The sequence below is a fragment of the Molothrus aeneus genome, chromosome 4, assembly GCF_037042795.1.
Source record: "Molothrus aeneus isolate 106 chromosome 4, BPBGC_Maene_1.0, whole genome shotgun sequence".
NCBI classification, from domain to species: domain Eukaryota; kingdom Metazoa; phylum Chordata; class Aves; order Passeriformes; family Icteridae; genus Molothrus; species Molothrus aeneus.
The window spans coordinates 7,978,150-7,990,431 of record NC_089649.1 but is presented as its reverse complement, the minus strand read 5'-3'; the positions used below and the strand labels follow the sequence as shown (position 1 = coordinate 7,990,431).

Sequence of the window (12,282 nt, the reverse complement as noted above, 5' to 3'; positions counted from 1 at the left end):
TTTGGTGTTAATTTTGGCTGGCCTTGTGCATTGTCAACTGTTATTAAATGGAATGGTGATGTTATACCACAATTCATATTGCACAAATATTGGGTAACATGTTACTTCAAGGTAGGAAGAAGCTGAAGCAAATTCATGTTCCTGTACACACAGAAGTATTTAAAATAAGAATGACACAGGCTGGGCAGACCACAGCACTCCAGAGCACTACACCAACTTGTATTGCTTGGATACTAAAAGCAGTTGTTTGGGATTTTTTGGTTTTTTTGTGTAGCTGGCTAAAAATTGTGATGCATTTTGCAGACACCCAGCTAAACCCTTGCCCAGTAAGTATCAGAGGTTGAGCATCAATTATTAATCAGAAGATTCCTATCTTCCTCTGTGAAGATGCATATTTGTGTGTGTATAAATATTACACATACATACAAAAAAGATGTTGCAGCAAATCTTTAAAGCCAATGCCTGAGTTTTGCTCAAGAGGCACAAAAAGTGCCTCCAAGCCTATTGACTAAATTTAGTGTGCAATTGGGAGGACGGTGCTCTCACGTCAGCACAGAGCAAGAAAAAAAGCTACTCCTGAAGGAATTCAGAGCATTTAAACTGATCCCCTATTTTGAACAGTCGCCTGGCAGAATGTTTTCCTTGACAGAGTAGCAGTGAGGAGCAATGGTACCAACAGGATGATAGTAACACACAGCAGTAGTAGATGTAAGCACAGTTATAACTACATGTGATCCAAATTATCCTTTCCAGCCATGGACAGCAGGTCTTTGGAGTGTATCTTAATTCTGTTATTAAGCTGCAAAATGAACATCCACCACTGCTGGGTATTCAATGCACACATGTATTTGTACAGAGGATGAGGATATTTGGGTGCAAACCTCCTGCTTTCTCTTTTCTGTGGCTACAGGACAGACCCCGGCCCCTGTGTATCAAGGGACAGAGAACTGCCTTTTCTAACCCAAAGCACAATAGCCATTTCTCAAACAAAATGCAACTAGATTATGTTGTGGTGGCAGTTCTGTAATGACCTAGAAATGAATGCTGTCAGCCTGGAAACTGGAACTATTTCCTTTTCAGGGAAAATGCGAATTCAGCTCCCTCCTCTCCCGGCCAACTGTTCCAGCCACCACATGATCCTATCCCAGATCTTTTGTTTAATTTTGCTTCAACTTAGTCATTCTTGCATCCTTTGTTCACAGAGCTCCAGTTTCAATAGATGGGATAGATAGTACTCCTACCCAAATTACCTGGTAATGAGGAAGGGTGAGGAAAGAGCTGAAAGGAACTATTATGCTTCCTGGCTATATTCTTATGTAAAAGAACACTATTACCTTCATCTATTGAAAATCGAAATTGTGAGTGCAAGTCCCTGATAAGTAGGGAAAAAAAAAAAAAAGCCAAACAAAACCAACCTGCATTCTGTTCCTTTTTAAAAAAGACGAGAAGGAACAAGATGGTCAGCCTCACTCAGCTCCTGAGGAGCTCAGGAAGCACATCCTCTTGGAGTCCATTCCAGAGTACTGACTAAGTGACCAGCTGACTCGGAAGGGTCAAATAATTGTGAGTAAGAGCTAACCAGCCCTTTCTGAGGCCTTTGACATCCATCCCATTTAGGAGCTGAGGGATTCTGACCTGGGGCATTGGATGACCAGAAATGGATTGGATGGATGGATGGATGGATGGATGGATGGATGGATGGATGGATGGATGGATGGATGGATGGATGGATGGATGGATGGATGGATGGATGGATGGATGGATGGATGGATGGATGGATGGATCAGAGACTGGCTGTGGCTGCCAGACTGGTCATGGGGCACTCAGGAATGGGGCTTCCAGGTGATTTTGTAGAGGCATCTTATATGAATGATACTGACAGTCCGACGTGCATCTCAGCCTAGACAGAATTTAGGACTAAGACCTGAAACATCAGTATCAGAGGAATGTTTTTGCCTGAATACTTCACGTGATAAGATTTTCACTATTTGCTTGGGAAATTATAATTTTTTATGTTTATATTCCTATGTTATCCTAAGTCTGCACTATCTTTATTTACCATCAACCTCACTAATTTTACCTGTCAGAGAATGAAAGCATCTGAATTAAAAGACAATGATGCATGAAAATCAGTAACTCCAAAGTTACAAAAGCAGTTAAAATGACTACTCCGTGCCTAAGCAGATAATCACGCCTCAGGCCCACCCTTGCAAAACATTTCTTTCTGGATGTGAATCACGGCCTGCCCAAAGCTCTCCCCAAGACAGGAGGAGCTGGGGAGGACGTGCAGCCCCGGCTCCGAGCTGGCTGGGACCTGCATGCAGCCCGACCACCCAGGGACCCGCACGGGTGAGTCAGGCCCCAAGCACCGCGGAGGGAGCAGCGCTCCCAGCTACACGCAGAGCCAGCCAAGGTTTGTGCGCACACGGGATGGGTCAGATCCTGATGGCTTCAGGTGGGACCCGTCATGTTCTCCCGTCCATCAGGACTGCCTGCTTTCACACCCAGGGAACATCATACTGAAACTGGTGAAATAACTGAACAGCACGTAGCAGCCTTTCCGAATACTTTGCAAAAGATGTGGCAAATCATAAAAGACTTTTGCTTAACCCAGCCCCTCAGGTTTTTCCACTGTTACTGCAGACTTCTTAATGTTACAACTTTTTGTTCAATCTTTTGACTCAAAGTTTCTTCTTTTGTTAGCCTTAACTGGCTAAATACAAAACCATACCTAAAATCATGCACAACACAAACATCGCATCATTTAAAATCAGGTGCCTCCATGTGGCTCAGATCAACCAGGAAGGTTCCCAGAGCTTCAGACCACTGAAACAAAAAGTATAGAGTGTTTTTGAGTTGGTTTTTTGTTGGTTTTTTTTTTTTTTTCCCCAGATAGGAAATTTTGCTCTGTTTCATCTTGTTTTAGGCCTTATCTGTCAGCCCTGTAGTCTGCAAGGTTGCAGCGAATTAGATCATGGCTTGTTTGCTATCTGTGTCAAACTGAGTTATACAAAACCACAAAAATAAGGTTTGGTTCTTATCCTGATACTGTCTCATTAACTACAACATTGCACAATTGTATCAGAAATAATCTGACCCTCAGCTATAATAATTCACCAGGATGATGTCATCTGAGCTGTCACCTTAGGTATAGGAGGTACTACACAAATAATCTTAATAACAAAATGCCTCCCTTGCTTTTGAAGGTTGACTTCAGGGTCTTAGTTTCTTGTGTACAGATGAAAGATTGTGGCTGCTCCTCTTCATGACAACCTTGGGTTTTTAACCCTTTGAACTTATTTTTAAGATTTTTTTTCTTTTTTCTAAAAAAAAAAGGATTTACCACTTGAAAGTGTATATGCTGTTGCTTCCTAGTAGTAATTTGAGGGGAGGGTCAGTGCAAGGCCATTCACCTTTAGCTTGTACACAGAAAGTTTTTGGAAGGTCACACTTTGGACTTTGCAAGATTTTGCCTAATTATACTTTAGGCCTGCCACTTTTTTTTTTTCTAACTTCTGTTCCTCTCTCCCTTCCCCTCTCCTTCTTCCATTTGTAATTCCAGCAAGTATTTCATACTCCTGATGTCAGCTGTAGGAGTGATATCCTGAAGGGAAACTTATCTGAGATACAGTGCCCACCAGTCAGTTTTAGGGGGTCAATTATTTCATGTCCTCTGTACCACGCTAAAATCAAATTATTGTCATCTGGTTTGGGATTTATGTATTAGCATAAAAGGTTAACTATTTTCACAGTTATTATCTATAACTCCATCATGCTAAATATCTGATTTTAGCAAACCATGCTGTTATTCCACCTGCTTCACAATATTCACACCGGATGTTGTGAAATCTGACAGCGCCTTTTCATCTAAATTCGGTTCTCACTTGTGTCTTGGTCATCAGAAAGGCAGAAGTTGCATTTTCCCCTGCATCTCATCATTGTCCAATTTCTTTTTTTTTCCTCCTTGGGTCACCAATCTAATGCTTGTGCCAAGATCTCCTCCTTAACGTGTTGAATCTGCAATTATTTCTTGTGGGGTTTTAACCTTTTTTTCTCTCTATCAACTTCTGTTTTTTCTCTAGCCTGCTCAGCAGACTAGAGCTGCAATACCATCACTCCAACCATTATCTGTCTCTATTCCTTTATTGTTAAAAGAAAAAAAAAAGAAAGAAAAAAGAAAATATTTTACAGTTCAAAGTCTCTTGAACTTGTATTAGCATTAGTTTTGGAAGTCTTGAGTTTCCACAACCTTTCGAAATGGAAGGGTGGTGCAGCTAGGAAGAAAAAAAAAAACCAAGCCTAGAGAAGATTATTTGCCTAAAGTGTAGGGTTAAAAAAACCCAACCAAGTCAGAAAACTTAAAAAACCCCAAAACAAAACAACCACACAGCATTTTCTTACTGCTAATCTTATTTCTGTTTCTCCCCCACTCCCCATTGCTCTGCGAATTTGTAATTCACTGCTTCCAAAGGTTCTTCAAACTTGTTCTACTGGTTTTCAAAAGCAGACAGACTTGTTTTTCTAAGCTCTTCAGTACACCAACTGAATTTATTTAATTTTTCATTTTGCTCCTGCAAAGAACCCCGGGATGCTCCTTGAAGGGCCCTAAATCAATCACTCCGTTGTATCCTATGAATATATTCAGTGTGTACTCCACAATGCCATAATTACCTGGTGTACAAAACCAGAGCCATGCTCTAATGAAGGCATTATTTAACAACCATATAGACCTTGATCCTTGATGGAAAAGTGCTTTATCATAACTAGTGCAGCCAGCTGCAAGGAGAGCAAATTTTAATGAAAATCTTTCCCTTGCTCTATTACAGACAAAATAAAGGAAGAGAGCGATTGCTTTGCTGTCATGGGTGGAAGGGGCTTCACAAGGGCCCCGTAAAGGAGCCAGATCCACCCTGTTTTCTTCCATATCAAAGTTGTCCTGGAGGAAGCCCTGCCCTGGTTTTTTCCATATTAAGGTTCCAAGGGTTGGTTGGGATTCCCCAGCTGTAAAGCTCAAGGGTCATTTTAACATGGCAGGATGTGGGATGCCCCTTTGGAGCTGCCAGAGCCTTGGAAACATGATTTTTGCATGTGTGTAAACCCCGAAGCATGGTTGGGAAGGTGGAAAAGGTTCAGAATTGCTGCTACGATCTGGGGAGGCTGTCAGGATAATTAATGGGAGTTCTGTCTGAAACGGGCCAGTCCGGGGCACGAGCACAAAAAGGCAGTGAGAAAATTTGAGCACTCTGAGGTCCGTGCTTGGCTCGGAGAGCCGACTCAGCCAAGGGCCCGTGCCAGCCCCGCGGCGAGGGGTGCTCGCCGCCAGCCAGGACCTTTTCCGCCCGAGTCCCGCGGCCGCGGAGCGGGGCCGGGCCGGGCCGGCGCCCCGGGCCCGCGGCGGGAGGCGCGGCCGCCCCCTGCAGGGCCGCGCCGGGAGGCGCCGCGGGAGCGGGCGGGACGGGGGCGGCCTCGGGGCCGGGACAAAGCCCGGGGCGGCGGCAGGGGCACCGCCCGTCTCCCTCCGCCCCAGATGTCCCCGCCGCCGGAGGGGAAGGGGGGCGGGCCGAGGCGGGGCCGGGGCGGGCGGAGCGGGGAGCGAGGGAGGCGCCGAGCAGGGAGAGCACCGGGCGGGCTGAGGCAGCGGCGGAGCGGGGTGGCCGCGGCCCTGGCACGGCGGCGCCCGGGGGCGGGAGCCCAGGGGCCGGGCGGAGGAAGAGGAGGGGCGCGGGCAGCGGCGAGAGGAGCCGTCTGGAGCAGCCGCCGCGCCGAGGCGGCCACGGAGGTGAGCGAGCGGCGGGAGGAGGCCCCTGCCCGGGCGGGGCTGACACCGGCCCCGGGGCTGGGGGGTCCCCGCCGGGCGCGGAGCGGGTGCCCGTGCGGAGCCGGGTGTGTGCGCGGCGGAGGGCGGCGGGCACGGGGTCGGAGCTGAGGCAGGGCTGGGGCGCTCCCCAGCTGCTCGGGGTTCCCCGGAGGGAGGGGGTCGCGCTGCCGGGCGGCTCCGAGCCGTGGCTGCCCGGGCGGGCAGGGCAGGGCAGGGCTGAGCCCGGGCCGGCTCGGGCGGTGGCTGGGGTGCGCGGTGCCGGCGGGGCACGGGGCGGCGGCGCGGGGTGCCACGGCGTGACCCCGGGGCTGCCGGGCGCCGCTGCTGCCGCGAACAAAGAAGCGTGCGGGGAGCAGCGCTGCCCTGCTGCTGCACAAACTCCCGAAAACGCCCGCAGCCGGCAGCAGGAACACGGGGTGAGGAGAGGATTCGCTGGTGAAGCCTCGCTGGGAGGAATGTTTCTAGGATGGAAGGATATATTCGGTTCTCCTCGGGAGAAGATGCAAGACTTGCTGTGGTTTTGAGGCCACTGTCATATCTGCTCATTGTTTGTTGTTGGGGATTTTTTTTTGCATGTGGCTGATCAAGCCTCGTAACGAAAAATTTTCTTTAAAACGGCTCTCTTGATTAATTCAACAGTATTAGGAAGAATAAGGAATACGAGCCCTTGACTTTGGTCTTTGTTGTCTGCGTTTGCAGCTGACTGAATTATGACTTGCATGTAGGGTTAAAAGTGCTGTCTCCTTTATTTCAGAGCTCTAGGGGAAGATGTTGTCTCTTCTGACATCTTGCGATTGAGATACCTGAGAACAGGTTCAGTAAGAATCAAGTTCCTGAAGAAGACACTACGAATGTATTGAAATAAGAAGCTGTAAACATTTTTTTCCCCTCTGTCGCCTGTGCTGCATAAGAAACCGTAATGTGAAGCACTTCTCGGACACTCTCCCAGATGTATGAAGTCTGCAAAGCTCGCCGGCCAGACTGGCTGCTTTAGTCAGTGGTACTTGCCACATTTGTGGTGTGTAGATAGTACTCTGAAGGGAAATCGCTTTTTTTTATGAAATTCCCAGAAGGAACATTTTATTATGGACAGCTTTTTCTGTATGTATATCCAGAGAGATTAATGCCTAGAGTTGAAAGGCGTTTAGTATACACTGCAAAGTTGGCTTTCCCTCAGCTTTTCCAGCTGTACTGTCTCCCCGGTACGCTGGGAACACGCACAACTGCCTGAGCCGCAGATGCAGCCATGGAGCTGCGCGAACTCGTGAGCCACACCAGGAGTCTCGCCGAGGGCTGGTCCCAGCCGCCGCTGCACGATCGATGTCAGCTGAGCTGTGATGGTGCCGTGCGGATCCCGGCACAGCGCACAGATGGAGTGACACCCGTCCTGCAGAGGAGAGGCTGCTGAGTTTTACCCTGAGCAAGGGTGCCCGGTCGCCGTCACCTCTGCCAAGTTCTGCGCGCAGGATCGTCCCGTGCCGGAGGCATCTCCCCGCTCCTGAGATGCTGAAGATGTGCTGTGGCTTATGACACATCCAGGAGAAGAAGCTTTATAAAATGGCTCAAACCAGCTTGCTGCAGGGAAAGCAGTTTTACTGTAGGGAGTGGGTTTTCCACAAGCTTCAGCACTGCCTCCAGGAGAAAGCGAGCTGCGGCGGCAGCGCTGCCAACAAACCATCTCTCGTAGCCAATCCTGGGAATAACAGCGGTGTTGTCTCCGGGAAAGGACCTGCCTGGGGTGTGTTGTTGGTAGGAGGGCCCGGCAGCGGGAAGACAGCCCTGTGCACTGAGTTACTGTGGCCAAGCTCACCTGCAAACCTGCAGCGAGGCTTGCATCGCCAGGCCCTGGCCTTCCATTTCTGCAGGGCCCAGGACTCTGACACGCTCTGTGTTGGAGGCTTTATTCGAGGTTTAGTCACACAGATATGCCGCAGTGGACTGATCCAGGGATACGAGGACAAACTAAGAGATCCTGCTATTCAAAGTCTCTTGCAGCCCGGGGAATGCGAGAGGAACCCTGCTGAAGCGTTTAAAAGGTAAAAACAAATTAAAAAAAAAAAAAAAACAACAAAACAGTCCTATTGAAAACAAACCCAAAATAAAACAAACAAGAAAACTCTGCTGTTTAGGTCTTCCTTCCAGTGAGCCTAAGATGCAGATAGTTTAAAACATGTTTGTTTCATGGCTTGTTATCTCTGTCAGAGCGTGCAGACTTACCATGGAAAAATCTAACTTTGTCCTTATAGCTGACATAAATAAATATTTACCTTTAAAACAAAGTTTATTATTAATAGTGAATTTATTTACATTTGTATGTTAGTACCCTCAGATGTAACTGGATGTTTTGGAAAGACTTGAAAGTAATTGACTTCAGAGTGGAAAATACCTAGTCCGTGGTCTCTGTGTGCCATAAAGGTAGGGCAGTTGTCCTTCACAGACCTGGAACAGACCTTACAGGACCCTTGGAAAAGCTTCCAATAACATGCTCTGTCTAAGAGGAAACTGAGCTAATGGATCTCTGGGTCTGATCCAGCACATCGGTTTTATGTTTGTCTAAAAATATGTGGTAGGAAAATGTCAATTAACTCCTTATGTTTCTTCTCACAATATGCACAGATTGTGTCAAATCTTTATTGCTGCTTCTTCTGTAAGTACTTCAAAGTGTTGATGGGATCAGGAATTGATCAAGAAATTGATCACCCTGCCCCTTAAGAGGTTTGTCAGCTGTCTAAGCTGAATGGAAAAGAAACAGACTTTTTTACTAGTGTTCCCTAACAAACCATAGTCTCCTGAGTATGTCACTGATAATTCTGTTTCTGTGAGGATAAGGGTATATAAAAGGATACATCACTTGTATATATAAGTGTATATCCATAGATCTACTTAGAACAATGTACAGTCTTGAGCACAGCCTGTGTCAGCCTGTGTCTATTGGTCTTTATTCCTTTGGGTCACAGTGAAGGAAAATTCATGAAGGGTAAGGCTTGTCTTCATCAACAGAGCGTCAGTTGAATGTGCTGCCAGCATAAAACTTGTCTGGAATATTGGTTAAACTGAATTTTTTTTTTTGGTACTGTATAGTGGTGTAACTTTTTTGTGGTACTAGAGGGTTTATTGCATGTTTCCAGTATAAAATTCCTCTATTTTTTTTTCTCTCCTGCCTACTAGGATTGTGGAGGCAAGTACTGAGGTTGAACTGTGGTGCTTGCTCTCATTGTCATGGTGGTGTAAAAGAGCCTTCTAGTTCTGAAGGCTGTTATGTCCTTGCCTGCTGAATAAACAGGATGCATGTCTACATTGTTCTCAGCATAGTGTCTTAAAACAGATAGTGTAAACCGAGACTAGTTCTGGATTTTTTGTTTGCTGCTAAGTGAATATGCAACTTCTAACAGCTATTAGGGTCCTAATTTCAGAGGTATTAAGCCCTCTTAAATTCTAATGAATAAAAACTGGGTGCAATTAAGTGCCTATAAATGGAATAGCAGACTGGCCATCTAGCTTTAGGCAGTCTTTTAAAATCATGAAAGTGGAATAATCTGGTGCGTAAGAGCCTGTTTATGTTTAAAAGTCTATTACAGGGAAATCTGACTAATTTAGTACAGCCAAGTTCTCAGTAAGAGCTGGAATCATTCCTCCTGTGAAAGTGATTGCTGACTGCACAGAACAGGAGCTAGGTAAATATCTTTAGACAAAAATGCAACCTAGAAATATAAAATACAAGAGATATTTGTTTAGACTGATTTTTATAAACATAGGGTGTATAAATGATGGGCTGGTTTGAGGAGCTCAATATACATGGTTCTTGGATTTGTACAAAAAAAATAAAATAAGCACAAGATCCAGCAATGGTCACTTCCTTCTCAAATTGTGCAGCACTGATTGTGAATTCCTGTTATTACACTAGAAATACTTATGGGGTAGTACAGCAGCTTCAGTCAAGGAGATTTTTTTCTTTTCACCCTTCATGTATTCCCTTGCTCCCACTTATCCTGATCTGCTGCTCTCAAAAGCAGCCGTGGTGGCTGGTCCTGGTTCTCCTGTTTCAGATTTAAGGGAGATGAGGTGTTGGAGACAAGGTGCTGTGCAGGGAATATAAGTTTTCAGCACTGTTTTCAGCAGGGGACCAGGAGGTGGCTGCTGACAGCGGCACCAGGAGCTTGTTCTGCTGGGTGATACAATCTGTCCACAAACAAGAGGCACTTGGCCACCCCCTTCCCACCATCAGACACCTCGATCGTTTGTTTGATTGAACTTTTGGTAGTGTATGAACCGTGCAGGGAATGTTTTAACAAAACTGTAATTTAGGATGTTCTGTGGTTTCTAAGACTTGCCGCTGAGCACTTCCATCCTGGGCTCCGGTGTGTTAGGAGTTTATGTTAAGTGGAGGTTGTTGTGGTGTGAAAGGAGTTCTAGGAAGACTTTCCTGTCAGATGATTGCATCCCTCATTGTGTAAAGGCACTGAAGAAACACAAAGTGCTTCATCGATTCTTGCCTTATTTTAGTTTATTCAGTAGAAGAGGAGAAAGATTTTTCTTTAAAGGCACTGTCAAATTTTTGCTCTGCTTTTTACAGCTGCTCCAGACCCAGCCATGTATTCATGGCCTAAAATGGAAAGACTTCTCTTCATAAGTGCTAAACAAGATGATACCACTCTATTTTTGTGCTGATTGTCCTGGAAATACTGAGAAAGAAAAGCTTCTTAAAGTCTGGTAACATGCTAGTTTATAAACAATGTAAAGTTTGTTAGCTAAAATGGTGACATGTTTTCCTGAAGGATGTTTCTTAAATAGATTTTCAGCAGTCCTGATGGTCTTAGTGATACATATGCAAGGAGTGACCCTCAGAGTTAAGACGTTTCTCACACTGTTTAAACATCTCCTCTTAAAAACTTCTTATGAATTTATAAGATTTAAATGCCCTAAAAATTTTTTCAGGGGTAAATCTTTCAAAGGACCAGAAAGGCTGAATTATACAAATGTATTTAGCATTTTGAGTTTGTTGCTGCACTGACAGCTGAGAGAAAGAACAGCTACTTGCAGCACTTTTCTTATCAGGCACTCAGTGCTGGAGCAGAAAGCAGCTTAAAATGTGAGGGAGAGTGCTGAACCCTCACAGTCAGATTTTCAGTGAAAGTAAAGCAGAAGGGAAGGAAAAGATGTTACAGACACCAGAAGTTAAGAAATGGTGTGATAAACAAAGAATTTAATTCAAAAGGACCATTAAGCTCTTCTTCCCTGTTGATACAGAAAAGTTAAATTCTGAATAACCCAAATTTTGTAATGCTGTCTCTAGGGTTGTTTTGGTTTTGCTGCAGCAAGTTTGTGCTTCCAGTGATTTGGTAGGAATACAGGCAGATACCATTTATCCAAGGCCATGAGGGCATAGAGCAACTCTGATACAAGCTGTGGATAATGCTGAGCTTTGTGTAAACCAGGCTGCAGAAAGGCATTTCCCTTGTGTTCCTGGTTTATGTTTTCCAGACAGAGGAGATGCCATTGAACACCTTCAGGCAGTAGGGAAAGGCACACCATTCCCATGTGCTGTGATGCAGTTGGGATTATTGGTGGGAGGCAGAGCTTGCTTCATTCACAGCCCAGAGAGTGTCTGTCACTAGAAGTGTGGGCATAGTTTACCCTGCAGAGCTGATTCTTTTTTCCAGCCATTGCTCTTGAGTTTGAGAGATACCCAAGACCAGAGAATTTAGAGGTGGAAGGTATTAAATAACATCACGTTTTTAAACTCCCACCAAACTCACCTTCAGTGTGTGTTGGTCTGGTACAAACTTAAACCAAACTTGGAATTTTGCTTGAGTGTGTTGCTGCAATTAATAAATCACCAAAAAATGGTAAATTTCCACATCTCCCAGCAGGTTGGTGGAGGTGGAGCTGCTTTGTTCTCACTCACAGGTGAAGTTTCTTTCCAGCTTCTGGGTGTCTTTTCAGGGAATTTCAAATCTTGTCAGACTTTTCACATCCTTATTTCTCACATACTGAATTTGGGTCAGTGGTGTCCAAGTGGTTTTTGCTTGTGAGGTATCCTAACATGTAATTACTAAAGTATTTCTCATACAACTACTTTAATGTGAGAGGGTCTAAGTGATTTTTATCAGGGAAAAGAATGAAGCCATGAATTCAGATTTCCACTTACTGCATTGCTAAAGTTGCATTCCCATGCAAGTAGATGTCCCTGATCAGTAGAGACCCCAAAAAAACTAGAAATTTAAAAGAAATAAAGACACAAAACCAAATCAGAAAGAGCTGCTGAACAAATCTATTACTCTTTAAGAGCTTCACAGAAGTTCTCTCAAGCTGATCTTACATCCTCTTTACCAAAAGTGAATGTAGGGAAGCTGTATCCCAGAGCTTAAGTATATATATATTTTTTTTTTTTTTTTCAGAAAGGACACCAGATTCTATGCATGCTGGTGCTAAATTCAGTGCAATGGTTCCTTTTGCAGATTCCC

At 45.2% G+C, this 12,282-nt stretch overlaps 1 protein-coding gene across 1 annotated transcript in view; it reads left to right on the top strand.

Moving 5' to 3' along the window:
• Positions 1 to 5,707: 5,707 nt before the first annotated feature.
• The window catches only part of ANKRD50 (ankyrin repeat domain containing 50), a 39,933-nt gene continuing 33,358 nt past the window's right edge, over positions 5,708 to 12,282 (top strand). The window contains exons 1-2 of the mRNA XM_066547915.1: positions 5,708 to 5,779; positions 6,573 to 7,854. Coding sequence (XP_066404012.1) covers positions 7,376 to 7,854 — 479 coding nt within the window. The 5' untranslated portion in view covers positions 5,708 to 5,779; positions 6,573 to 7,375. The remainder of the gene's footprint in view (positions 5,780 to 6,572; positions 7,855 to 12,282) is intronic.